A 27,397-nucleotide genomic window follows, 5' to 3' on the forward strand; every position below is an offset into this window, starting at 1 on the left:
GGACCTATCCAGGAACCATCTAGGAACTACCCAGGAACAACCTAGGAACTACCCAGGAACCATCCAGGACCTACCCAGGAACCATCTAGGACCTACCCAGGAACCATCTAGGACCTACCCAGGAAACAACCTAGGAACTACCCAGGAACCATCCAGGACCTACCCAGGAACCATCTAGGACCTACCCCGGAAACAACCTGGGACCTACCCAGGAACCATCTAGGACCTACCCAGGAACCATCTAGGACCTACCCAGGAACCATCTAGGACCTACCCCGGAAACAACCTAGGACCTACCCAGGAACCATCTAGGACCTACCCCGGAAACAACCTAGGACCTACCCAGGAACCATCTAGGACCTACCCAGGAACCATCTAGGACCTACCCAGGAACCATCTAGGACCTACCCAGGAAACAACCTAGGACCTACCCAGGAACCATCTAGGACCTACCCAGGAACCATCTAGGACCTACCCAGGAAACAACCTAGGAACTACCCAGGAAACAACCTAGGAACTACCCAGGAACCATCCAGGACCTACCCAGGAACCATCTAGGACCTACCCAGGAAACAACCTAGGAACTACCCAGGAACCATCCAGGACCTACCCAGGAACCATCTAGGACCTACCCAGGAACCATCTAGGACCTACCCAGGAACCATCTAGGACCTACCCAGGAACCATCTAGGACCTACCCAGGAAACAACCTAGGACCTACCCAGGAACCATCTAGGACCTACCCAGGAACCATCTAGGACCTACCCAGGAAACAACCTAGGACCTACCCAGGAACCACCTAGGAGCTACCCAGGAACCATCTAGGACCTACCCAGGAACCTACAAGGACTCTGAACGTGTCCTCAGAGTTCAGAGAGTTTGATTTGTTGCTCTATCTTGACATCCTGAAATGTGCCGCTGCATAAATAACTGCAGTGCTTTGTTGAGCTGTTGGTACAGATGTGAATGCATTTAAAGGAAGATTAAATGGGTCAGAAAAGCAGAGGAAGCTCCATTATTAAAGTGCTTCCTGGATCAGTTTTGGTGCCGTTCTTGCATCATCTCCGTTTTAACATTCAGAGCCGGTCGGCCTTCGTCTCGTTTCCTCGTCTGTCCCTGACAGAAGCAGCAGCCGTGTCTCATCTAATCGCCTCCATAAAGCGCTCATCACGGCCCTGCTGGCTTTAACTGGCCGACAGCACCTTTCACGACAACAATACAAGCCCGTTAAACACCGCCGTTAACCGGCCGAGGCCCCGGCTAAAGACAGAGAGACGTTAAAACAGTGAGCGAGGGCGGCTCAGTCGGGTGGAAAAACTGGAGAGAGATTGATGAAGAAAGAGTGAAAGGAAAAAGTCAGAGCAGGAGAGAAAGTAGAGGTGGTTAGAGGACTTAGAACGGCAGTAAAGGAAGATCAAGGCAGGAAGAGGAAAGAGAAACACCAGATTTTAATTATTCAGTTTTGGGGAAAGACAACCGTAAATACCGTGTTTAGCAGCACTATTTGATCAGACATCTATTCTCCACACATTTGTCAGGAATTTACAATAGGATTGTTTTTTACACATGCTGATAGATACTGAAACACTCTCTGGGTCGTCTTTGTTTTTAGTCCACACAGCAGAAACAGCAGACACTCCTCCTAAAGCTGATAATACCAGAAATGTCCAGTCTTTGTTCTTCTATACGGACATCCAGAGGTCATCTGAGCTGGAAAAATCTCTGATCACAAGCAGAAGTTGCATCACAAATGAAAGTTTCAGCGCTCAGTGAGTATCTAACACTGATTAAACGTGTCTAGAACTCATATCTAGAACTTGTTAAATATAAATAATGCTGCTACATGTATCTAGATCTGAGAAAATGGATGTACAGCTCATTAAATCCATCTAGAACTCATTACATCTCATTAACAATCACTACATGTGTCTAGAACTAGTCCCATTTATCTAGAACTGATGAAAAGTTTCTCAGACAAGTTAAATGATTCCAGATCTTGTTAAATAAAAGCACTTATTGTGGAAACAGGGACAGACAGAGGAGACGTGACACGATGAAGAAGGTTTGTGTGGCTGATCAGACGGAACTGATGTCTGCAGGTGAAGATGAGGACGGTGTGAAGAACACCAGAGGACTGAGCAGGGAGCAGCTGCTTCATCACGCCCACATGCTGGGAAGCTGTAAATCACCTAATCAGATGTTGTTGTTCGCTGTCGGAGTCCCTCTGCAGGTTTTATAAAGTTTAACTGTCAGACTGCTGCTCACACATTTCCATGAATTTATGCTCAAAAGTATTTTAAAAAAATAGTGGTCGACTTTGACTGTAAAAGGATGAAATGAGGTTAAAATCTGATCATTTTCTTCTTTACTGCTGTTATTTTGCATTCTGCAGGAATCTTTATGCATATTCTGACTGCAGGAACCGTCCCAGGAGAACCTTTTTCAGTAGGTTCTTCAGTGTAGATACTTCTGAGTGGCTGTGAAGAGCCGCTCTGTGGGTCTCATTGCTCATCAGTAAAAGTCAGAGAGGTTGTTTTTTGTCCTCGTCCAGTAGAAGTCTTTTCTCTAACATTCAGAACATGGACTAACAGAACAAACCTTCCTTATTCTGTTTCCTACGTGCTCTTAGACCTGGAGTTTTGTGCAGTAGCTGCTACTTGTACTTCATGTCATGGTCAAAGCTGTTGGATTCTACTCACAATGGAACAAGGCCACTCCTGTAAACGTTCACGCCATCTTTTTCCACACTTTCACTGAAAACGACTAATTATTCTCGGTGCATAGCAGTCAGCTACTCAGGACCTGCTAAGTATCTAATTCTGTGAAGCATCTAACTGAATATTCAACCAGGAGCTCCAGTTCAGCTCCTAAAGATGCTGATTTCACCGCGGAAGTGGACAAATCTGTGCTGGAACCATGAAGCAAAGACTTCCTGCGGTGGTGAAACTAGAAACGCCTCCATAAACACACTCAGACTCACACTCTGCTTTGGCACAGATGAGGCTGGCCGTCGGGTTTCCGAAGGAGCGCAGGATGGATCCGATGGCCAGGCTCAGGTCCTCGTTGCTCGGGTAAAGCGTCACCGAGGCGAAGCGAAGGTACGGCAGCTTCGGGGTTTCCTCCGGACCGATCTTCAAGTGAGGGATCTGAGGGAGCAGGAAGAAGAAAGAATTAGGAAGCAAGTGGAAGGAAATAAGAGCAGCTTAGGGGTTTGCTCTGAGGTAATATAGACCAGCAGTGTCTAGTATGGTCACACCTTCTTATTAAACGGTTTTTCTTTTTTTCACGACTATTTCCATTGAAGGCATCAAAGGCATGTTATTTATTAATGTTATAGGGACTGCAGATGGAAACTAGCTACTAAGCTATAATCTGGTGCAGCACATCTCTGACTCATGTGAGCTTAATGTTTCTGTACATTGTCCCTTAAATAAAGACTAAACTGAACTAAACTATGAATGAACACATCTGGAATTATGTAGGAAACACAAAAGTGTGAAATCAGTCAAAACATGTTTTATATTTTAGATTCTTTGAACACTCTTGTTATTCTCTGGATGAGCTTCATGACGTAGAACCTGAAATGGTTCCACTTCACAGGTGTGCCTTGTCAAGGTTCACCTGTGGAATTTCTTCCTTCTTAATAAGGGTTGGTCCATCAGAAGTCAGGCTGGTCCACAGCTGACAGTCCTATTGGACAACTGTTAGAGTCCATCAGCTAAGAGAAACAACAGTCCATCATTACTGTAAAACCTGAAGGTCAGCCAGTCTGGAAAATTTCAAGAACTTTGAATGAATCCTCAAGGAACCATCTAAGAACTATCCAGGAACCATCTAGGAACTACCCAGGCTGGGAACTACCCAGGAACCATCTAGGAACTACCCAGGCTGGGAACTACCCAGGAACCATCTAGGAACTACCCAGGAACCTACCAGGAACCATCTAGGAACTACCCAGGCTGGGAACTACCCAGGAACCATCTAGGAACTACCCAGGAACCATCTAGGAACTACCCAGGCTGGGAACTACCCAGGAACCATCTAGGAACTATCCAGGAACCTACCAGGAACCATCTAGGAACTACCCAGGAATCATCTAGGAACTATCCAGGAACCTACCAGGAACCATCTAGGAACTGGCCTCCACAGTCACCTGACCTAAACCCAATCTAGATCTTTGGGATGAGATGGACCACAGACTGAAGACTAAAGGACCAACAAGAGCTCAGCATCTCTGGACCTCCTTCCAGACTGTTGGAGAACCAGTTCAGGTTCTGCCTTCAGTGAGAATGAAACTAAATAGAAACCATAAAATGAGACGGTGCGTCCAAACTAAAGGCTGGTAGTGTTTGTGTCAGGAAGAGAAAATATGGAAAAGGAGAAAGAATTATTGAAAAGAAAAGCGAGTTCTTGAACCCACTGACTCCTCGTGCTATTTTTACTGTTCCACAGTTCTAAGGCAAACATTCTACTTTTATTGATTAAAATTACATGTTGTTTATCCCTGGGGGAAAATTAACACGTTAATATTAAAGCTAATAAACTTTTACCACCTTCACCAGCTGCAACATTAAAGTGATGAATGCATCAGTAGTTAATTGGCAGTAATATAATATATATATATATATATATATATATATTATTCTGCATAATTACTTTGAAGTATGTTTTGGTACTAATGCTGCTGTACCTTTACTTGTAGCAGAGTATTTATGTGGTATTTCTACAGTAAAATATGTGAACAGAAGTGAATAAAAGGAACTGACGTGGAGAAAAAGTTAATGAAAGGTTAAAAAAGGAGAAGGAAAGAAAAAGAAGAAAGAAATAAAGAAAAGAAGGAGCAAAATAACCAGGAGAGAAATGGAGGCTACTACGACATCAAGAGAACAAATATTTTTTTCCTCAGAAATCACCAAACCATGCAGGCTTTAGTCCCGATAAGAGAAATGAAAGCTTGACTCAGACGCTGACGCCGGCTGATAATCCCATCTTTGTTCACTTTGAAAAAGGAAATCTGGAAACGGAGCAGAGCCCTCCGATCATCACGATATTAGAAAAGTGTTTCTAGCAGAAATCACAGCTTGTGTTCACCTTCACGCACAAAACACATTAATATCAAAGAAGTTCTAACGGCTGGGTTTGTGGGAGATAAAAAGAAAGAGAAGGGACGAATAAAAGAGGCCATTTAAAGCAGAAAGGTGGTGGAAGGGTCCTGCTGCAGTCAAAGATAATACTTCTTTATTTAACCCTGTGTAGCTCCAGTTAACGTCTACTATGTCTCTGTGGTTCCTCTTGACTGTCCCAGTGTGGAAACATGGAGTCACACCAACAGGAACAAATCACATAAAAACAGATATTTACATGAATTTCTTTGGTTTTCAGTGTTGATATTTTTCAGACTGCATTCATGGATCCTTGCTGTCTGATCAACATCTTCATCCTTTGTCTCCTTTTAAGGTGGACCTTTTGAAGGCAGATCGCCTCATGGACCCTCATGACAATTTCAGTTTGATGGCTGGTTTCTGACAATTCGATTAAACTTGTGCTAAAATGTGCTAAAAATGGTTGAGAATGACTGAAGATTTGTGCAAAAAAAAAAAAGAAACCGTGCAGCCTCATCCAAAATAATTCAGGAACTGTCCAGTGATGAACTTGTGTCACAAAATCCATTACAAAAGAGTAGAAATTTGTCAAAAGGACTTAAAACTTGTTCAAAACAACAAAAATGTGTCCAGAGTCTCTCAAAATCAGTTTGAAGAGAGAAATAGGCTTTTTTTCCCCAAAATACCTTAACAGTTGTCCATGACTTCAACCGTATCCAAAATGATTTTAAACTCATCCAAAAATCACTCAGAAATATTCTAATTATTGTCCAAATGATCTCAAAATCTTTTCAAAAAGACTAGTCCAAAATGACTCTAAACTTGTCAGAACTGACAAAAACCTTTCAAAATGTTGTAAAATATGTTTGACATGACAGTTTTTTCACAGTTCCCTAACAGTTGTCCAAAAGGACTTCAGTCCCATCCAAAATCACTCAAACTGTCCATTATGACAAATTCTTGTCCAAAGTATCTCAAAATCTTTTAAAAGATTGAAACTAGTCCATTATGACTCAGAACTGTTCAACATGCTACAAAACTTGTCGACAGTGACAAAAGCCGATCCAAGATCTGTTTTTTGTGCTGGGAATCTCATTTTGTCTGACCTCAGCAGCACTAACTCACACCGGAAATATCCACAGAAACACACATGGAAACACTCAGGTCTTCATTGTTCTGGACAGTTACTGAATGATTTCATTTTGTACAGTCCTGGACACATTTTTCATCATTTTAGACAACCTTGTGTCATTCTGGACAAAAACTCAGTCCATTTATCAGTCATTTTGAACCACTTTAATGTAATTTTGGACAGTTTTTCAGTCATCGTTTGGCCAAAGCAGATGGACTGAAGGGACAGCAGGTTCTAACTGAACCCTGAACTCAGATTGAGTTAGAACACAAAGAGCAGAGGAAAAGCAGTGTGAAGATGTCAGAGATGTTTCTGCACTAATTCCAGAGACTGGAGAGTTTTACAGATTCCCTTTTTCCATTCCAGCTGCTCAGAGCCCTGTGACTGACAGCGTCTGTATTTAATCTGAAAAATTAATGACGAGACTGAAAAATGAATGAGATCGGTGATGAACGTGGGATCCGGTCGGAGGACAAACGTCCCGTGTGATCCTCTGCTCAGAGACTTCACCTCGGCTCACACCTGCAGACATTCAAACACTAAACTGTAATTAGCTCAGCTGGGCTTCCTCTGATCTGCACAGCTTATTTTTAATCCGGGCTGAGCGTCCGGTAATATGAGACCTGCCGGGCAGCAGCAGGAGGATGTTAGAGGCTTACAGGAGATGGAAGACGCTCAGACACCAGTTAAAGCCAGTTTCAGTGTCACAGCTGCTGCTAAAACACATGCTAGTGACACCTTTAATACACGTTTCATCCTCCATTGCTGTGTTTAGTGTGGGACGATAAAAGGAATATTACTCTGAGAACTGAACAATCTTCACCTCATCAATTAGTTTCTGTCTTTGAATAAATCTGCCGGCACAATGAGGACATTTCAGCTTATTTACAACACATTTCTGCTTTTCTAAAACGATGTTTTCTACCATTACAAATTCCCCAAATGAGTAAAAGTGTTTCAGAATCTGGGACGGATTCCAACTCCTTAACAGCAGACGTAGTGGAGATACCAGTCAGAAGTAGAATAAGTAGTAGTAGTGGTATTTCTACATGTAAATCACCACGTCACTATAGAGAAACATCCTTTTACTGTGTGTGTGTGTGTGTGTGTTCTCCACCAGGAACTCTGTCACTCACCTCCTTCTCCCCACAGATGTGGCTGATAGTCGACCCGGAGGCGGGGCTGGAGGCGGGGCCTATCACAGAGACCACACCCTTTGGTAGGATCTGACACACTGGGAGAGAAAACACACAAACATTTAATCATTTGTAAGTAAAAGGAAGCTGACGGTTATGGATAAAGGAAACAAATCTCCTCCACAAACTCTATGGGGGGGTCTATGGGGGGGTCTATGGGGGGTCTATGAGGAGGTCTATGAGGGGGTCTATGGGGGGGTCTATGGGGGGGTCTATGGGGGGGTCTATGAGGAGGTCTATGAGGGGGTCTATGGGGGGTCTATGGGGGGGGTATGGGGGGTCTATGGGGGAGTCTATGGGGGGTCCATGAGGAGGTCTATGGGGGGGTCCATGAGGGGGTCTATGGGGGGGGTATGGGGGGTCTATGGGGGGTCTATGAGGAGGTCTATGAGGGGGTCTATGAGGGGGTCTATGAGGGGGTCTATGGGGGGGTCTATGAGGGGGTCTATGGGGGGGGTCTATGGGGGGGTCTATGAGGGGTCCATGAGGGGGTCTATGGGGAGTCTATGGGGGGTCTATGGGGGGGAGTCTATGGGGGGTCTATGGGGAGGATCTATGGGGGGGTATATGGGGGGTCCTTGGGGTCTATGGGGGGAGTCTATGGGGGGTCTATGGGGGGGGTCAATGGGGGGTCTATGGGGGGGAGTCTATGGGGGGGTCTATGGGGATGGACTCAATCTCTGAGCCTGCCTCAAGTGGACATTCAAGGAACTGCAGCTTCTGGCTTCACTTTAAATCTCTGAAGTTTGACTCTGGAGTGAAAAAGCAAAACCAGCTGAGCTTAAGAGATAAAATCCTCCATGTGTGAGAGCTCAGTAAGCACAGATGAAGCTTCTTAGTTTTCTTAATGATAAACTGAAACCTGCATGCTGGGGAAATTTCAGGATTAAAAAAAAAAGTGTAATCTTTGCTGTAAATTCTGATCCTGCGTCCAACACAGCAGACAGTCCAGAAATGAATCCTCTGTAGTTTTTGTTCCACAAAGGTAAAGACACGGCGACCCGACCCAGACTGGTTCTGAATAACAAGAGCTACAACTAAATCCTGCTTCCTTTGAGCCGTCAGAAGCTACAGAGAAACATCTCTATGCTGTGTGTGTGTGTGTGTGTGTGTGTGTGTGTGTGTGTGTTCTCCATCAGGAACTCTCTTCTCAGAATCACTAAACATCTGCAGCAGATGTTCTTCCAGCTCTGCGGTCACAGCGACCTTGCTCATCCTCCACCTGTCCCTCTGTCTGCCTCACTGCCTCCGTCATGTTCTGCTGCTAACCCGACAACACGCTTAATTACACGTCTGAACACGTCTGAACACATCTGAACACCTCCAACGCTTCCTCCACTCCATGCTGCCTGTTTGTTTAGTTTCTGCAGGACTGAGCAGAAGAACGCAGCAAAGAGGAAGAATGAACTAAAAGTAAAATAATACTGAAGGTAGCAGAGGAGTAATTAACCCAGATGGTCCAACATGAGGCCCGTGGTCCAAAAGTGGTCCTCCAGAGGGTCCAATCCCTCAAAGTGTAAAAATTACAGAGAAGACATTAACTGCAGATTGTAAATTAGTAAAACTATAAATTTAAAATCATTTCTAGACCATGACAAGTTGTTTGGATCAGAAAGTAAAATACTAGATTGTTCTTTTGTCATTTTGTGTCGCATTTTTGTAATATTTTGTCTGGTTTTTGTCTTTTTTGTCTGACTTTTATCATTTGTCTCATGTTTTTTATTGTTATTTTGTGTTTCTTTTTTGTCTCACTTGTGTTTTTTGTCTCATTTTTGACATTTTGTGTTTTGCTTTATTCATTTATTTGTGCATTGTTTTGTCGTTTTGTTTCAGGTTTTCTCATTTTTTGCCTCTTTCTAACTTTTTTGTCATTGTATTGTTTTGTTTCGTGTCATTTGTCTATTTTTTTTTGTCATTTTGTTTCTCGCTTTTGTTGTTTGTGTGTCATTTTTGTCATATTTTGTCTTGTTATTGTTGTTTTTCTGCCTTTTCTAAAGGTTGTGGTTCAGTTCCAGGTGACTAAATGTTGTGTTCCTTTGTAGATAAACTCTGATCTGGAAGTTTAATGTGGAAATGATAAACTGAGGATGAATGTTGGTGGAACTGAACTTATTTTTCTTCATAACTTTCAGGTTTTCATGATGTTTAGTAAAAACATAATTACACACAAGTGAAGATTTTCAGAAAGGTTAATATTAGGAGTGGTGGTTACTTATCAGTTATTATGCTGTGGTTTTACTGGTTTTACTGGTTTTACTGGGTTGAATGTGGAACCTGGTTTCTCTGGTCACTTTAGCTCATTTAAAAAGTCTAGTTGTTGTTTTTTGTTGGTTCCTTTGAATGTCTTCCTTTTCTTGGCCTCATCTATCGTTACTTTTGTTCCTTTCAGGGCTCTCTGTGATCTGCTCCGTTCTAATCAAACACTGTCTGACGGATAACTTTGCATCCGTTACATCTCTGAGGTTCTTCCAACAGTAGATCTGAAAACACTGCTTGGCTTTTCATTGTTTTCATGAAGCAGAACTGGAAAAGGAAGAAGAAGAAACACTCTGCCAATGTTTTGTTCTGTTGTTGAAATGAGCCAAACTCAGTCTGTTTTAACTTAATTTCTGTGAAGCCATGTGTGCTTTAAGGATGGAAAGAAATGAGCTTATATCCCTACAAAAACATGAAAAGATCATTTTCTTCCAATAGCAATCAGATGCTAACATCAAAATATTTAAAGTTCTTTGCATTTAGAAGGATCTTTCCAGATTTTCTCTTGTTTTTAGCAGACATTCTGAGCTATAGCAACACGATCCTACCTATAAATAACGTGTTAAAGGCAGCATCATCAGTGTAATCACATATGAACTCCAGAAAAAGGTCAGAATTGGGCTGGAACATTTCCTCCTTACTCAGCGATGCATTCAGGTCATCATTCTGGACTAATAGCAGGAGGGTTGGTGCAGATTAAAGGGAACTGACAGCGTGTTTTCTGTAAATGCAGCTAAACGAGGCTTATTTAGCTCCATGTGATGGGCTGTTTGCTCAGCGGTGTGCAGACATGCTGAACATCTACAGCTTTACTCTGAGTGGAAGCGCCCCATTGACCTGCCTTGTTAAATAAAGGTCGATGCTTTCCAGCTCTGCTCTGAACGCTTAGTGGAGTTTACCTTCTGTGGAAATGTCAGCACAGAGGGAGACGCTTACTGGTGTCGGTGGTGTCGTACTGGGAGTCCTTCTGCAGCTCGTAGACGTCCACCTCCACCCTGGCCTGGGACGAGCCCTCCATCAGACTGTTGATGTTCTCCCTCGCCAGAGCCAGCGCCAGACGCTCGCCTCGGCCACAAACCGACTGGTCATCCAGGATGGCCGCTGCAGGGAGAAAGGAAGAGGAAACAGTCAGCTTCACCATCCAGAGCATGAGATCAGAGCCACTGAAGCACAGTTTGAACAGAATCGTTTCCTGTGTTTGTTCCAGAAGCTCTCAGACCTTCAGAAGACCTGTAGAAACCTCCACAATTAAGCTTTTCATTCAGTAATGGAGGGATTTTAGAGTCCATGGGATATATCTGCATGCATTTTTAATAAAAGCAAAAAAAAAAGTTTCTATGTTCATTATGATCATGTCTTTACTAATTCCATAATTATTATTATTACTCCACTAAGGAACGGCTTTTAACGAGTTATGTGACGATCAGCTACGTTTGTCTGTGAATCTGTCTGTCTGTCAAACATTCCTCAAAAACTGAGGAACAGATCTGCTGCTCTCACACTGGAGTATGAATGTGTGTGAATGTTGGTGGTGGTGGGAGGGGCCGTAGGATTAACAGCCACGCTTCCATCAGTCTGCCCCAGGCCAGCTGTGGCTACAAATGTAGCTTACCACCACCAGAGTGAATGAATGATGGATCCATTGTGAAGCGCTTTGAGTGGCCAGAAAAGCTAAATAAAATGCTATATAAATCTAAACCATTACTATTATTTGCTTTTGTTACATTCGGCTATCAAAGCTTGTTTAGAAGAATCTTTCTCTAAAATACCATGTGGTGTTTGGTTACAGGCGGCCATGTTGGTTTTAGACCTGAAAACAGAAAAAATGTCGACGATACTGACCCCACAACAATGCATCCAAACAATCAGAACAGATGAACAGATGTGATCTAATCTGTAATTCTGGCCTCTAAGTAGGAAAACCTTGTTGGTGAAACACGACCTGCAGCGAGGAGACAAACCCAGAATGGATGTGATGCTGGTCTGTGGATGTGAACAGGAAGCAGCGCTCACAGCTGCAGCGACTAAAAAACACTCGTCATCGTTTCTATTTCCTGCTACTAGAAAGAGAAGAGCAGGAACAGAAGCCGTGGGCTGTGTACAGTAACACCTGCCATGTTTATTTCTGCTGCTTTACATTTAAATGCAGGAGGCTGCAGATAGCAGATGGAAGGGCAGAGAGGTGTGATCAGGTGCTTTACTGTATGGAAAGCGTATCCAGAGGGCAGCGGAGGTAAACACTGTCTGCTGCTGCAGCCTGATCTGAATACCAGATGAGCTCAGCCTGGAGGAATAGAACAGAAAAGAAACCGAATTTCAGGCTCACGACTTGATTATGAGGCAGAAGAAGGATTCCTCTGCAGTAAGGCAGCCTTCTTCTTTCCCAGCTCAGAGGACGTTGAGCTGCAGAGACGCCACACAACAAGACTGAAAATCAAAGGGAGTCTGCTGTGGACTCAGTAACAAGCAGAAAGTCTGCTGCCGGCCTCGCTCTGGATTTGATTTGTGTTTCTTAAATAATTAACGCCTCTCGGGGCGAACTAGGAGGCGATTTATCGTGTCCTTCCTCAGAAAGACTGGTGTGGGTTTTTGCTGTTTAGGGAAACACAAAGAGAGACGGATGGATCATGTAGAGTTAAACCATGAAGAGTAGACAGCGTGGAGCTACAGATCTGTACCTGAGGCCTGACCACACCTTCTCCTCACACTCTGGACAAACTAGAACCACTGCCTGCTTCTGCTGCTGGTTTAGCTCTAAAAACTTCAACAGCAGGAATCATTTCAGCATTTTGTGGAACATTTCTTTTTTTTCGAGAGTCCAACGAGACGATCGACCTCCTTCTGACGGCAGCAGTGGAAACGCTGCGTCAGAGAAACGATTAAACCTCGTTAGTCAGCAGCACAAACACTACCAGCTTCATCTAAGTCACACTTTATTATTTCACAACATTGTTTTACATCAGGGGTGTCCACCATGAGGCCCGTGGACCAAAAGTGGTCCTCCAGAGGATCCAATCCGGCCCTCAAAGTGTAAAAATTACAGAGAAGACATTAACTGCAGATTGTAAATTAGTAAAACTATAAATTTAAAATCATTTCTAGACCATGACAAGTTGTTTGGATCATAAAGTAAAATACTAGATTGTTCTTTGTTCTTTTGTCGTTTTGTGTCTCATTTTTGTAATATTTTGTTGTTTTAGTTGCTTTTTGTTTCACTTTCATGTTTTTATTGTTTTGTTTCTGGTTTTTGTCTTGCTTGTGTTCTTTGTCTTAGTTTTGTCATTTTGTGTTTTGCTTTATTTGTCGTTTTATATTTTTTGTCTCTTGTGTTGTTGGTTGACTTATTGGTCATTTTGTTTCATTTTTTTGTAATTTTTTTGCCTTGTTTGCGTTTCATTTGTGCAATTTTCTGTCAATTTTGTTTTGTTTCATGTTATTTCTCTCATTTTGTGTCTCATTTTTGTCATATTTTGTCTTGTTTCTTCTTTTTGTTTTGTCTGACTTCTGTGGTTTTGATCATAAAGTAAAATCCTCTCTGGTTCAGTTCCAGGTGACTAAATGTTGTGTTCCTTTGTAGACACTGATCTGGAAGTTGTAATGTGGAAATGACAAACTGAGGCTGGATGTGGAACCTGAACTAAGATGAGTGTGACTCTCCTGTTTTAATGGAACATAATGAGCCTGTCGGGGGTGCATCATGGAGAACAAACTGAATGGTCTAATTTCAAACGTACATTTCATCGATGTGAGCGTCTCCGGTCTGCAGGGAGCCGTCGGTTAGCGTAGCGCAGAAGAAAGAGTGGAAGCGGCAGCAAACAGCCGGCCTCGTAATGAAACTCTGCCTGCCAGCGTGAGAAGAAAGCAGAACGAGGAGAGTCTGGAGGCTGATATGAGGAGGTTCAGCAGGAGGCCAGCTCAGCTTTACAGGCAATGTTTTCAAGAATAAAAAACAGATTCACACACATTGTTTGTGGTGCTTCTTCCACTGCCGGGGCTCCATCTCCATACGAGGATTAACATTTTAAAGTTGGATTAGTTTGGTGTCGATTTGGAGTCACGGCTTTCTGGAGTTCACCCCCAGAGTTAAGATGATTAGATTTCCACCTGACAGCAGCAGAATAAAATCTACAGAAAGCTCCTCATGACATCTGTAGAGGCTGAGAGGGAAAGCTCGGAGTCTCCAGGAGGGACGGAGGAAGCAGATGGAGAGTCTTCCTCAGCAGAGTTCAGACGTAATATCTGGCTCACTGTGACTGCACACGTGTATTCATTTATATTTTCACAGAGTAGTAAGAATGACGTGGAAAAAGTAACAATTTAAATGTAGAAAAAGGCCTTAACTGTATAATTTCCACATCAGAAAACTGCTTTTGCTGTTTTACTGCATTTAATTTGCTAACAAATATGATTATTTTACAGATAGTCACAGTTTTTCAGTGTTACAGTATTCCATCATGTTTTTCTGACAGATTTTCTCAGGTTTTTTCTTTCCGTGCACTATTAAAGTTCTGCTGGACTGAGATAAAGAGGAGTAATCACACAGGTCACAGACTGGAACTCTGAGTGCAGCTCTTCTCTCTTCTTCTGCTTTTTTTTCTGTAATGCGAGAAACTGTGCGACCATCTTTGTTTCCGACTCGCTGCTCGCTAACCATCAGGAGACAGAAGGAGCAAAAACACACCAATCATTAGCATCCATTAACATTAAAGCAGAGCAGGGCTTCATCAGCGCCTGCTTTCTACCAAAACGTCGTGTTTAAAGGGCAGCAGGTGGAGAGAACCATCCTCAGTACAAGTTAAAGATAAAACGGAGTTATTTCCTGCAGTCCAGCAGGAATTAGTTCTGTTTACACTGAAGCACTAAAGGTCAGCAGATCCTGGCTTTGTAACAGGAAGTGCAGCACTTTTAACAACGTTAGTGCAGCAGAAAATCCTGTAAGCACAGAACTGGTCCAGATATATGGAAGATAAAACAGCTAAGCCTTTTCCTGTCAGATCTGAAGGTTCATCCTCTGGAGAACATGACTGACCTGTTAGCAGCTCATCTGCTTGTTTGATGGATATTCGTAGACCTTTCCTCCATTTTTACTGATTATCATCTTCTAAACCCTCTGTTCTATTTGTATGAAGCCAGTTTTCTGTGTTCTTGGTTCTTCTTTGTGTTTACAGTGAGTTACATCTTCATCTCTGAAACCAGCTCAGCTCACTGATGCTGTTCTCCGTTTCTACGTCGTCGCTGCCGCCGGTACTGAACCGTCATCTCGTATTTATGAATCCAGGTTGCATAGAAGGAGCTGAAAGCATCACGCTGCTTTGCTTTGTTAGGATTTAAGCTGAGACGTGACGATAAAGCTGCTTTCATGGCGGCAGGAGGAGCTGATTTTCTTTCACCCTGGAGGCGGCGCAGCTTCTCTAAACACTGAAAGCAGGTTTTCTTGTCGTTTCCCACCTCTGAGCTCGGTGGAGTTGACATTATTTGATATGAATGTGAGTCCGGACTCTGGAGGCCGCGGGTTTGTCGACAGATTCAATGAGACGAGACAAAGAGGAGAATAAAAACAACAAATGGCTCCGCTGGCGAGCGTCTGAATCCTCTGGTGGCCGGTGTCCTTTCACAGGCAAACAAGACGCCTCCACACCGCTGAGCGGCTGCGTGCTTTTTTACGGGACATATTGATTTTTTTTCGACCCTGATGACATAAAATTGTGTTTGGGTGGAGAGCTGCGATGTGGCGGGAAAACAGCTCCCTGAAGAAGTCGCTGCTTTGATGGTGAAGAAAAGGAAGTAAAGCAGGAGGTCAGGGGTGAGGTTTCTTCTCGTCTTCATGCGTCCTGCTGAGTGTTCACTTTAAACTCACTCCAAGGTGAAATGTCCCATTAGCTAGCGGATGAAATGGAGCCTGGATGGATTGTAACAAACTCATTTTAATGTGGAGATCCGTTCTTAAAGTCACGATATCCACAACGTCATTTCAACTCATTGCAAATGCATTTAAGAACCCTAAAAAAGGAAAGAAAACAAAGAAATCTTCAACGACAACTACAGTTACATGAACGGTCAAAGTGATGCTATTTGTCCCTGAATAAAGCCGATGAGAAAAACTTCTGGGTAGGAGGAAGTGAAGTCCAGACATCAGCAGAGCAGATCCAGTGTGACAAACGTCAAAAAGCTTTAGACTTTAGACTGGTGAGTCCTACGTTTTGGATGCGTTCAGGAACACGGCGTAGTAAAGAGGTGACTACAGCAGGAGTGTCCAACATGAGGCCCTCACAGTATAAAAATCCCAGAGAAGACATTAACCTTGTTGGTCTTTTGTCCCGTTGTGTCTCATTTTAGGATTATTTTGTCTTGTTTTTGTTGTTTTTTGTCATTTGTTGTCTGACTTTTGACGTTTGTATCATGTTTTTGTCGTTTTGTTTCAGGTTTTTGTCCTTTTTTATCCGTCTTGCCTTTCTTCTGTTTTTTGTCTAAATTTTGTCATTCAGTGTTTTGCTTTATTTGTTGATTTTGAGCATTGTTTTGTGTTTTTTTGTTTCATGTTGTTAGTCTCATTTTTTGTCATTTGTCTCATCTTTGTAATATTTTGTCTTGTTTTTGTTGTTTTTTTGTCTTACTCTTGTCATATTGATCATAAAGTAAAATATGACTAAAGGTTGTGTTCCTTTGGAGACACTCTGATGTGGAAATGATGAACTGAGGCTGAATGTGAAACCTGGTCTGACTCTCCTGATCTCCAGTTTACACTCCTGCTGGTAGGAAATGAGTTTCTGAGGTTTCTGAGACTTTTTCAAACCAGAAAATGAGCACCAGAAGCCTGGAGTTGTGTTCTAAGAGTCATTCAGAGATGCTTTTTTTGCTTCAGAGTTAAAGCTTCGGGCTAACGGAGGATTTCTTTACTTCTCTGGTTGTTGTTTTTTTCCTCTCTGATGCTTTTGTTTCTTCCCACTGCCTTATCATTTTAGTTTTTTGGTTTGTAGAACCTGTAAGTTTTCCAAACTTTGGCTGAATGTCAGCGTTGGGACAAAAGGAAGGAAGTTTCCTCCAATGTAGAATCCATATTCAGTTACCTCCAGAATGAGACGTTCTGAAATTAAAAGTGACACGTTAACTTGTGAAATAACTGCTGCCCAAACTGTGAAAAATGCACTCTGAGTTCATTTTTAAAGGATCAATCTCTCGGTGACAAACTACCTTTAACACGGCGGCTCCTCTGTAGTTTAGAGATATTTAATGATGAACATAAGCTAATGATGCCTTCAGAATGACTGATAGCTGCAGCTGAAATAATTCATGGTAGTTTTTAGCAGCGGCTGAAGGACACTGATGCTGCTGAATTGTTAAATCCTTCGCTGCAATATTTATGCCCCAGACTTGATTTTTCATGCTGCCAGAGGAGGAAGTATCCACGTAATGATGTCACTTAAAGATTTATTTCAGTCCTCTTTTGATTTCTAACACTGTAAGTCACCGTTTTTACGTCAGAACAGAGACCGGACACGATCCAGAGCAGGTTTTAATGAGGAGACGCCGATTTAACGGCATCCTGTGGATCTCACCAGAAAAGGCAAGAAAGAAGACAATATGACATTTAAACCTGCCAGATAGATTTTATTGGACGTTCTTTTACCATAAGAGGTGCGATCGAAGAGTTTTGAGGCTGCTCATGTTGCACGAAACGTCTCAGTGAGGATGATGACTCTGAGCTACCAGGATCACGGTTCAGATGTTTCTCTGATCCAAACTGTGACCTGACACCAAGCATGTTGCTGTGATTACACACTCTTTTTGTTTGTTTGGCACAACAGCATCACCATCACTCTCCTTCAACCTGTTCACCAAGTTTACACTGCAGGAGCTGTTTCACTGCACAGCGGCTTTAAATCAGGCTCAGCTTTAGGTTTTACAGGCTCAGATCTTTGATTTTTCTGCTTTTTAACTGCACTTTTAAAACATGGAGATGTTTCCATTCAGCAGCTGACATCACTCTTATGAGCTCACCTCGGCTGTAAAGTGAGGACAGAATGCAGACGATGTGAGGGAACCTTCAGACTGAGCAAGGACACCACGTTTCAGTCCAAATGTGCACAAATGAAGCTGGCCTACCAGAGAGGAACAACAAGGAGAAGAGACAGACCACAGCAGCTGGAAAGCTCAGCTGATCTAACATGTGTCATCCAGTCACCATCATGCTTTATCTCTAAACAGAAACGTGCTCTGACCAGCAGCCTGCTCTGATAATGACGTGTCCATCAGTGCTCCATCCTCACCACACTCCAAACTACACCAGAAAACCCACAACAAGAAAAGAAACAGAGCTGACAGACTCTCTGGTCCCCCAATGCTCCAATATTTCACCACAGTTCACTCAGTCTCCCCGTTGTAGCTTCAGATCTTCACTGCTGAAGCTACGGAGCTCCAGTTTCTAATGAATGCAACAAAGGAAAAGCATCAGCCAGTCTGATTAGAGCTCCAACAGCCCAGCTCTGAGCTCTGATGAAGACAGAAAACAAGGAGAGCTCTGGTCTGTCTCAACACTCTGCTTCCTGCACTTTAAACACTTTACAGGAACTTTTTGGACCTGTGAAAATGTAACAGCAGAGGAATAACTGGCCTGTTTGGAGCCTGTCAGCAGCTTAATAAAGCAGGACTATCTGAGCTCTGTGAGGCTGCTAGACCTGCAGCACAAACAGTCCTCTGATCGCCCTGACAGACGGGACGTGGTGTGAGGTGACGTCTAGGATGAACATACGCACCGATGAAACATTTTAAACAACTAAACTAAATAAAAAACAGACCTTTAACAAAATGTTTTACTCTTTATGTCGATGACTAAATGATGGAACTCATCACCTTTAACAGATCAAAGTTTCCTCCGATGACCAACATTTCTCCAGTTTAGCAGATTTACCATCTGACCTGATGGATGCTGTGAGGTCATTATGATGGGATTTTGCTCCATTATAAATAAAATAAAATCCAGATAATGTTTCAGGCTGTAATATCTTCTGAATAGGGCTGGGTGATACGGCCAAAAAATAAAATCTCGATTTTTTTGTCATCTTGGACGATTCTGATTTTAATGGATTTTTGTTGTTTCTTTGCGGTCTGTTTGCTATGGCTAGTGCTAGCCATGCTGCACTCTTCCCATTCTTTAGGATGCCTCTGTCCGAGGTGCTGAAAGAGGTTAGTTGTGCTGCTACTCTTCGTTTTCACAGTACTTTTGCAAACCTTGCACATGACTGTAGTTTGCTCTGTGTCAGTCTTGTCAAAGCCGAACCACTTCTATATAATCGATGTAACATGAGGCCCTTTTTTCACGACCAACTCTTCGTCTGCTGTTCTGTCTGCCATGACGGGGGGGTGAGTGTTTTGGTGGAAGGAGATGAGAGGCGGAAGCAAACGCCAGTGCAGAAGAAGAATCTGTATTGTTATATATTTAAGCTCGCCTCGATTTTACGATTTGGCAAATTTTTCAAATCGTCAGGTTTTAAAAACGCAAATTAATCGAATTAATTCAATTTATCGCCCAGCCTTAATTCTGACTCTTCTTTGGAAGTAAACAGACTTAGAAACTACATAAACTCATCTCCAAACTACAACAAGAACAAAGCAGCCGAGACAAACCTTTAGAAAACGGTTTGCTAACGTTAATCAAACACCACAGATTCCTGCTGCCGTCAGAAGGAACGCTTCACTTCATCAATGACGTGTTGAAGCTGCATCATCCAGTTCCTTTAATCTGGATTAGTTCTAGATAAAGTCTCTATTTTACACTCATCTATACATTATTCTTCCTGCTCTGTGCATTCTGCATAGTTGCAGAATGTCACTATTCACCACCCCCCCTCTCTCGTGATCCTACCTCCCCAACGGTTATGTCTTTGTTGCACTGGATGATTTACGGTATTTAGTATTTATTATTGTGGGGTTTTTTTTGCACTGGGCTATTTATGATATTTATTACTGCGAGGTCTTTTTTTGCACTTATCAACTCTGCTGTATGGATGCTCCGAGCGTAATTTCGTTGTCCTTGTGACAATGACAATAAATATTCTGATTCTGATTCTGTGCTGCAGATTACAACTGATTGGCTTCTTTATATCATTAAAACGGCTTTAAAAGGCTCATTTCAGCTCATAAAGCAGTTTTCCACTTGACAAAAGTGAAACTACAATGGAAATGCATCAAAATGACTGAATAAGAATAATAAAATCCATATCTAAACATGGGGTTACCGCAAAAGGAGAAATGCAATTTAACAGATAAAATTCATCTGGAAATCATGATAACTGTAGTTTAATTTCCAGACATGAACAGGAATGAAGACAACAACCTCAAACATCAGAAACAGCTCTAATATTTCCTACAATCAGTGGATTCCAGTCAGACTGAGAAATATTCTCATTAAAAAGACGAACCTTTGAGACGACAACATCAGAACTAAGTGGACTAAAATGCTGTTAGTTTATGCTGAATTAAACAAACTAATCAACTGAAGTAAAACTAAATCAGAATCAGGTTTATTTAGTTAGTCACTGAAAAACATCGTTTAAACCATTTGAACAGCAGCAATCTCCTGATTCTAGAACCTGTATTTCTATCACAGAACAGCCACTAATAGCATTAAATGTATAAATCATACGTGTGGATCAGTTCATCCATGACCACCACTCTATAGGACACTTAATGCACAAATCAAAAGGCTTCATTGTTGAAGCGTCTAAATCCTAAAACCCGCTGCAGGCTGAGGAAAGGCGTTTTGTTTTTACAGAATTACCAAAAAGACACAATTCAAACTGTAAAAGCAGAAAGAATCATCTGTTATGGTGAGAAAATGAACCAAATCCAAGCTGAAAATTGGCATATTTACACAAAATTACTTCATTCTGTGTGTCTTGCTGAAAAATAATTTAAATATTCCTCAAAAATAGATATAGATAATAAAAGATTCTGTGCTTCTTGGTGCAACATCAGAGTTATTGTGGATTCACTGATGGTCATCAAACAGACATTAAATGAGTTAAATCTTCAGCTGAACTGCAGGCTTTGTTTCCACAGCAGGTGGTAGAATTTATTCACTTCTGTTCTATGATTTATCAGATTCTCACTGCGTGGTTCAAGACATTTTAAGCTCTCTCTCCTTCTAGTTACGGTTGTCAATCAGGAAAAGAAACCAAACTGAAGCTGGAGCTCAAAGTATTTCCTGACAAAAGATCACTAAAATGTGCTTCATTTGGTCCTCGACTGAACCGAGAAGCCGTGAATGACTCAGATTCAGACAGCAGACAGATTACAAACATGATGAAAGTTTAACTGGAGCCTGTGATTAACCCTCCTGCTGTCTTCATTTACAGGAAACAGAAAATACTGCTTCCTTGTCTGAAAAAAATCCCAAAATTCAGCAAAAACATTCCCAAAATTTCTGAAAATTTGTAAAACCCTCAGGAACAAAATTCAAATAATTTCTTAAAAGTTTCCCTTAAAAGTTTTATTTTAAAAAAAAACTATTTCAGCAAGAAAATTCTTGTAAATATTTTCAAAAAATGAGTAAAAATCTTCCAAAAAAATCCTAAAAATATCTAAAGTGATTACATATATATCAGCAAAACTTCTAATATTTTCATAACATAACACAATAATTGACCTTCGCTAAGCCCCTCCCACAAATGGCTACTGTCCAATCCTACCTTAGCAACTGTAACTAGGCACCAGAGGTCTGTCAAGCTTTCAGCAGAAGACAATATGGCGAAGCGGTGTGCGTACGGTACTTGCAAGTCCGACACTCATTATCTGCAAAGCTTGGAGGGTGGTGTTGATGTTTTTTGCATTCCCCAAGCCAAAGACACAAGAAGAAAAGGTGCCGTGTGTGGATTAAGCAGTGTGGGAGACCGCATGATCAGCGAATCCCTCCAAAATCAATAAGAACATCTACGTCTGTTCTAAGGTAAGTTGCTAGCTAACATTAGCTAACGGTAGCTCTGTGTGTTAGGTCAGATAACATTAGCAAAGAAAGACGTCTCAATGGAAGGTTACTTCTCTTAAAACTTGAGCTACTGTGTATTATTTGAGCAAAATAAATACTGGTGATATATAGAGACAACTTCTGACATACTGGTATCTTTAAGCATTTTGTGGACGGACGCCCTTCAACTAAATTCTCAAATCCCGTGGCTCCTCTTTCTTCTTTATGTTGGTCTTTATGTACTTTTATTAAACAATAGCGACTGTATGCAACATAGAGCTCATTGTACAGTACCTCATCTTCCTAACTATGATCCTACCTGCTTCCTTTCTCGCAACCGCCTACGCTCCCGTCTGGCTTTGGTGACAACAACAGATGAGATCGGTACTACATTAATGTTGTAACCCTTTGGTTTGTGCCACTGTTGTGGCAAACTTGTGCAAGATACTGCTGGGCTTTGCTGTGCCTTAATGAGATCAAGTGTATGGATCAGCCCCACTATATGTGAGCAATATCCTGGCACGCTGTAAACAAACACAAGTTTAGCTTAGCAAGAAATGGGCAGACACATGCTGACAGATGACATAACATATAATTTAAATGTATATAATACATGTCGGCTTACCCTGCTGTACAAGAACATTGTTGTTCTAATGATTATTTCTGACGTGAAGTGACAATACATGGGGTGTTTGGCGCTTACACTGAGATCTGTGCGCTTTTCCCTCTATTTTAACGTCCTCTTCATTTGCACTCCGCCAACATTTAATTTGGTGAATGTAGTTCTCAAAAGCATACTGGAGACCCTTCTGTCTGCTTCTCTCTGATATCGCTGTAGAATATGTCCAGAAATTTGCACATATCTCCTGAGAAATATCACTCACTGGTACCGCTAAAACTCCATATTTCATGCTAGGAGGGAAAGCTTGACAGGCGTAGCAACAGTAACCAAGGGGGGCGGGGCTTAGCGAAGGGTCAATTATCTTAAGAAAAAAAACATTTCTTTTTTTCCACCAAAAAATGTTCAAGGATTTCCCAAAAATGTTGAAAATGTGGACATCAGAAGTTTCACTGTGAAAATACGTTTTTTTCCCCACACTGTCAAATTTTAAAATGGATCAATTTTGACCTGCAGGACGACACGAGGCTTAGAAAGGTTAGAAATGACTTGACTTCACAGTAAAGCGAATCCAGAAGGAGGTAGGTGTTTGGGGTGGATGGAGGGCACATAAAACTCACAATATAAAATGTAATTAAACTGTTCATTGGTATTTAATTCAATCTGTGTTATATTTTCTTAAAAACTTCATTTTGCTGTATATAAAGACAGTTTCTATGTTTCTTTCTTGATGTGTTTTTTCAGATGCAATAAAAGAGGAAAGCTCTGGATGAAGCACTTTGTCTGTGAGATAATGACCCTGAATGCAGAAAGCATTAAAAAAAAGATTGCTGGTTTAAATAAGATTTTAATTGTTATTTCCCTCTTCTCTTCTCCAGCCTCCCTCCTGTCAGCTCTGCAGGTCAGGATGAGTCGGACCGTTTTCCTACAGACCTACACTTATCGGACATGAAGGAAGCGACATGAAGGAAACCTAGATCTCATTCAGAGTGTGTGCAGCAGTCAGCTGTTATTAACGGAGGAGTGAAAGGTGAGCCATTACACATCGCCAGGCCACTCGGTTGCCATGGCAACGTGCACACGAGTGCCCGACGGTGTTCTGCTGAAGCCCCATAAGATAAAGGCAGCGGGGATTTGAACTAGAAACCTGATCTGCTGCCAGGAAGAGGATCAACTTTTCCTTCCAGTGGTCAGGATCTGCTTTTACTGGAGCTAATCAAGGATGGAGAGAGGCCGATAGCGGAGAGGAAGATAGCGGAGAGGAAGATAACGGAGAGGCCGATAGTAGAGAGGAAGATAGCGGACAGGCTGATAGAGGCTGATAGCAGAGAGGTCGATAGCGGAGAGGCCGATAGCGGAGAGGCCGATAGAGGCTGATAGCAGAGAGGCCGATAGCAGAGAGGCCGATAGAGGCTGATAGCAGAGAGGCCGATAGCAGAGAGGCCGATAGCAGAGAGGCCGATAGCGGAGAGGAAGATAGCAAAGAGGAAGATAACGGAGAGGAAGATAGCGAAGAGGCCGATAGCAGAGAGGCCGATAGAGGCTGATAGCAGAGAGGCCGATAGAGGCTGATAGCAGAGAGGCCGATAGCAGAGAGGCCGATAGTAGAGAGGCCGATAGCGGAGAGGAAGATAGCAGAGAGGAAGATAGCGGAGAGGCCAATAGAGACCGATAGCAGAGAGGCCAATACAGGCCGATAGAGGCTGATAGCGGAGAGGATGATAGAAGAGAGACCGATAGCAGAGAGGTCCAGAGAGGCCGATAGAGGCCGATAGTGAAGCGGCGTTCCAATTAGGGAGGGAAGTGACGGATCCAGGTTTGGTTTATTTTTGCGTACAAATGATCCAACCAGGGACGCAAACAAAAAACGAGAAAGAAGAAGAAGGGGAAGTGTGGAGCGAATGAACGGTGGACATGAAGCGAAGCCTCAAAAGGCTGATAGGAGACAAACAAAGCAAAGAGGCAGCGTGAGAAGAATGAAGATGGCAAACAGAGACGATGAAAGGAGAAACAAAACGATGAGAGGAAGGTGATACGAAAGTAGAAGTTTAGAGGGACTGAGATCAGGAGGAGTGTTTAGAAATAGAGCTGATGCTTGTGTTTTAAGCAGAGAATGTAGAGGATATAGATCAGGGGTGTCCAACATGAGGCCCGTGGTCCAAAAGTGGTCCTCCAGAGGGTCCAATCCGACCCTCAAAGTGTAAAAATTACAGAGAAGACATTAACTGCAGATTGTAAATGAGTAAAACTATAAATTTAGAAATAATTTCTAGACCATGACAAGTTGTTTGGATCATAAAGTAAAATACTAGATTGTTCCTTGTTCTTTGGTAATTTTGTGTCTCATTTTTGTACTATGTTGTCTTGTTTTTGTTGTTTCTTGTCTTTCATTGTCTGACTTTTGTTAATTTTCTCATGTTTTCATTGTTTTATGTTGGGCTGGACCCGAATATCCAAATATTCTTTCGCTATGGCGGTATCCGGATATTAATTTTGGTATCCGAATATTCCCCTCTGTGATTCATGTGATCACCCCCTCCTCCCCCAGACGAAAATATTCGGAGCTCTTCTCTTCCTTCACCTTCGGCCCACTTCAGCTCATCTCTGCTCCTCCATTCGTGTTTCTTACCACCACCTGAATGGCCGGGTTGCTGCTGACTCTGACGTCACGCTTCACTTCGTTGCATAAACACAAGACAAGATGCTGAAGACCTCCGCTGTTTGGGAATTCTTCAGTTTAACTGAAGACAAAACGAAGGCAAATTTGGACCCGGGCGACCAGACGAATGGATCCGAATATTCGGGCCACAAAGCCCACCCCCCCCACCCCCGCCGCTGGTCGGACGTTAGGGGGCGGAGCGAATATTCGGATATTCGTCTTTAATAGGGCCTGAATATTCGGAGACCAGAAACCACTATTTGGGCCAGTCCTTGTTTTATGTCTCATATTTATCATTTTGTGTCTAATTTTTGTACTATGTTGTCTTGTTTTTGTTGTTTTTGTCTTTCATTGTCTGACTTTTGTTGTTTGTCTCATGTTTTCATTGTTTTATGTCTCATATTTATCATTTTGTGTCTCTTTTTATCATTTTGTATCTCATTTTTATCCTTTGTGTCTTGTTTTTGTTATTTTCTGCCTCATTTTTGTCTCATGCTCAGTTTTGATTCCTCTGCTATAGAGAGAAGAAGTGAGTTTTAATCCATGAAGCCGGAGAGATTCTGGGTAGATAATGACAATCTCACACTATTCCAGAAAAAGAAGCCCTGATAAATCAGTGCCAGAAACACCAGGATGTCCTGCTCCTTCCAGCCGGTGTGCTTTTCTGACCACAACCCTCTGCAGGAGAAGATCTATCATGGTGTCTCACATGATTTAAACCAGCTGACTCATTTAGCACAACAGGCTGATGGATATTCAAGCAAGATGGTTGAAGCTTAAGGTGCAATATTATTACAGAGAGGATCAGAAACAGTTCTTCTGTTGTAAAGCAGCAGATTCTGTTAGTATCAGTCCATTAATTCCAACTTCTGGCACATTTTACTCATTATTCACTGCAGTATAAAGTCCTTCACCTCTATGGAACCACAGCAAACATCAGAGAACTAAAAAAAAAACTACAATTGAATTCAGATGAGCACTCGTTTTCCAAAAACTGAAAAAAGAAACATGAATTCAAATGTTCAGCATTTTCCCAAATACAACCTGTACAAACTTCTGCACATGAAGTCAACTTTACTTTATCGTCTCCTGTGGGAGAAATCAGTGTTAGAGCAGGTAAAACCAAGCTGCACCGCACACATAAAACAGAACACATGCTGCTGAAAAACACAGAAAAACACACGACATATTATGAATAAAAAAGTCACGATAACACAAGAGCAAAACTAAAATACAGATATATGTGTCACACATCCGACATGAAGCCTAAAAGATGTTTCACCATGCTGAATGTATCCTCCAACAACATGCTCCTCTACCATGATGCATTCACTGACCTACGCTTCATCAGAAAACACTCTTTTTTGTTTTCATACAATGGTGGTTGAGCTGAATCACTCATGGCACCAAAGAACACAGAATTCTATTTTATTTTTGAACAGAATCTGGTTCAAACGCAGTGTTTTTGACAAATTTTTGAGTTAGAAATGCAGACTAAAGTGATTTTTTTAATGCAATATCATGATTTCAAGCTTAAATTTTCTGATAACTTGCTAAAGAAACTCTCTGTCACCAATGATATGTTCAATGACTGTAGGAAAAGTTAAAGTGTTTTTACAGTTTCTAGCTCAGATCAAAGTAGGACTCACCCATCCGGACGGCTGACAGGGTGGTGGCCTGGCTGAAGGAGAGAGGCGCCATAGTCAGCAGCAGGACGTTAATCGACAGCAGCAGTGCTGGCAGAGCCGGCATCTTCCACTGCTCCTCATGGAGAATGGTCTGCTGGCTGCCTGTACCGCCACCTACAGGACGGGAGGAGGGAGAGAGAGAGGAGGGAGAAGAGGGAGAGGAGAGGGAGAGGAGGAAGAGGAGAGAGAGGAGGGAGAGGATGGAGAGGAGGGAGAGGATGGAGAGGAGGGAGAGGAGAGGAGAGGAGAGGGAGAGGAGGAAGAGGAGAGAGAGGAGGGAGAGGAGGGAGAGGATGGAGAGGAGGGAGAGGAGAGGAGAGGAGGGAGAGGATGGAGAGGAGGGAGAGGAGAGGAGAGGAGAGGAGAGGAGAGAGAGGAGGAAGAGGAGAGAGAGGAGGGAGAGGATGGAGAGGATGGAGAGGAGGGAGAGGATGGAGAGGAGGGAGAGGGAGAGGATGGAGAGGGGGAGAGGAGGGAGAGGAGGAAGAGGAGGAAGAGGAGGGAGAGGGGGGAGAGGAGAGGAGAGGAGAGGAGAGGAGAGGAGAGAGAGGAGGGAGAGGAGAGAGAGGAGGAAGAGGAGAGAGAGGAGGGAGAGGATGGAGAGGATGGAGAGGAGGGAGAGGAGAGGAGAGGAGAGGAGAGGAGAGAGAGGAGGGAGAGGAGAGAGAGGAGGGAGAGGATGGAGAGGAGGGAGAGGAGAGGAGAGGAGAGGAGAGAGAGGAGGGAGAGGAGAGAGGAGGAGAGGAGAGAGAGGAGGGAGAGGAGGGAGAGGATGGAGAGGAG

General features: G+C 42.7%; 1 protein-coding gene across 2 annotated transcripts in view; it reads right to left on the minus strand.

Annotated features, from left to right (window-relative positions):
* The window catches only part of LOC110965025 (glutamate receptor ionotropic, kainate 5-like), a 310,421-nt gene that overhangs the window by 96,192 nt on the left and 186,832 nt on the right, over positions 1–27,397 (minus strand). For both annotated transcript variants that reach the window (XM_051956156.1, XM_051956157.1), the window contains exons 3-6: positions 26,576–26,728; positions 10,623–10,787; positions 7,371–7,468; positions 2,981–3,146 (exon numbers count right to left, since the gene is read on the minus strand). In XM_051956156.1, the coding sequence (XP_051812116.1) occupies positions 2,981–3,146; positions 7,371–7,468; positions 10,623–10,787; positions 26,576–26,678 (532 nt within the window). In that variant the 5' untranslated portion in view covers positions 26,679–26,728. The remainder of the gene's footprint in view (positions 1–2,980; positions 3,147–7,370; positions 7,469–10,622; positions 10,788–26,575; positions 26,729–27,397) is intronic.

This window comes from Acanthochromis polyacanthus, chromosome 11 (assembly GCF_021347895.1).
Source record: "Acanthochromis polyacanthus isolate Apoly-LR-REF ecotype Palm Island chromosome 11, KAUST_Apoly_ChrSc, whole genome shotgun sequence".
NCBI lineage: Eukaryota > Metazoa > Chordata > Actinopteri > Pomacentridae > Acanthochromis > Acanthochromis polyacanthus.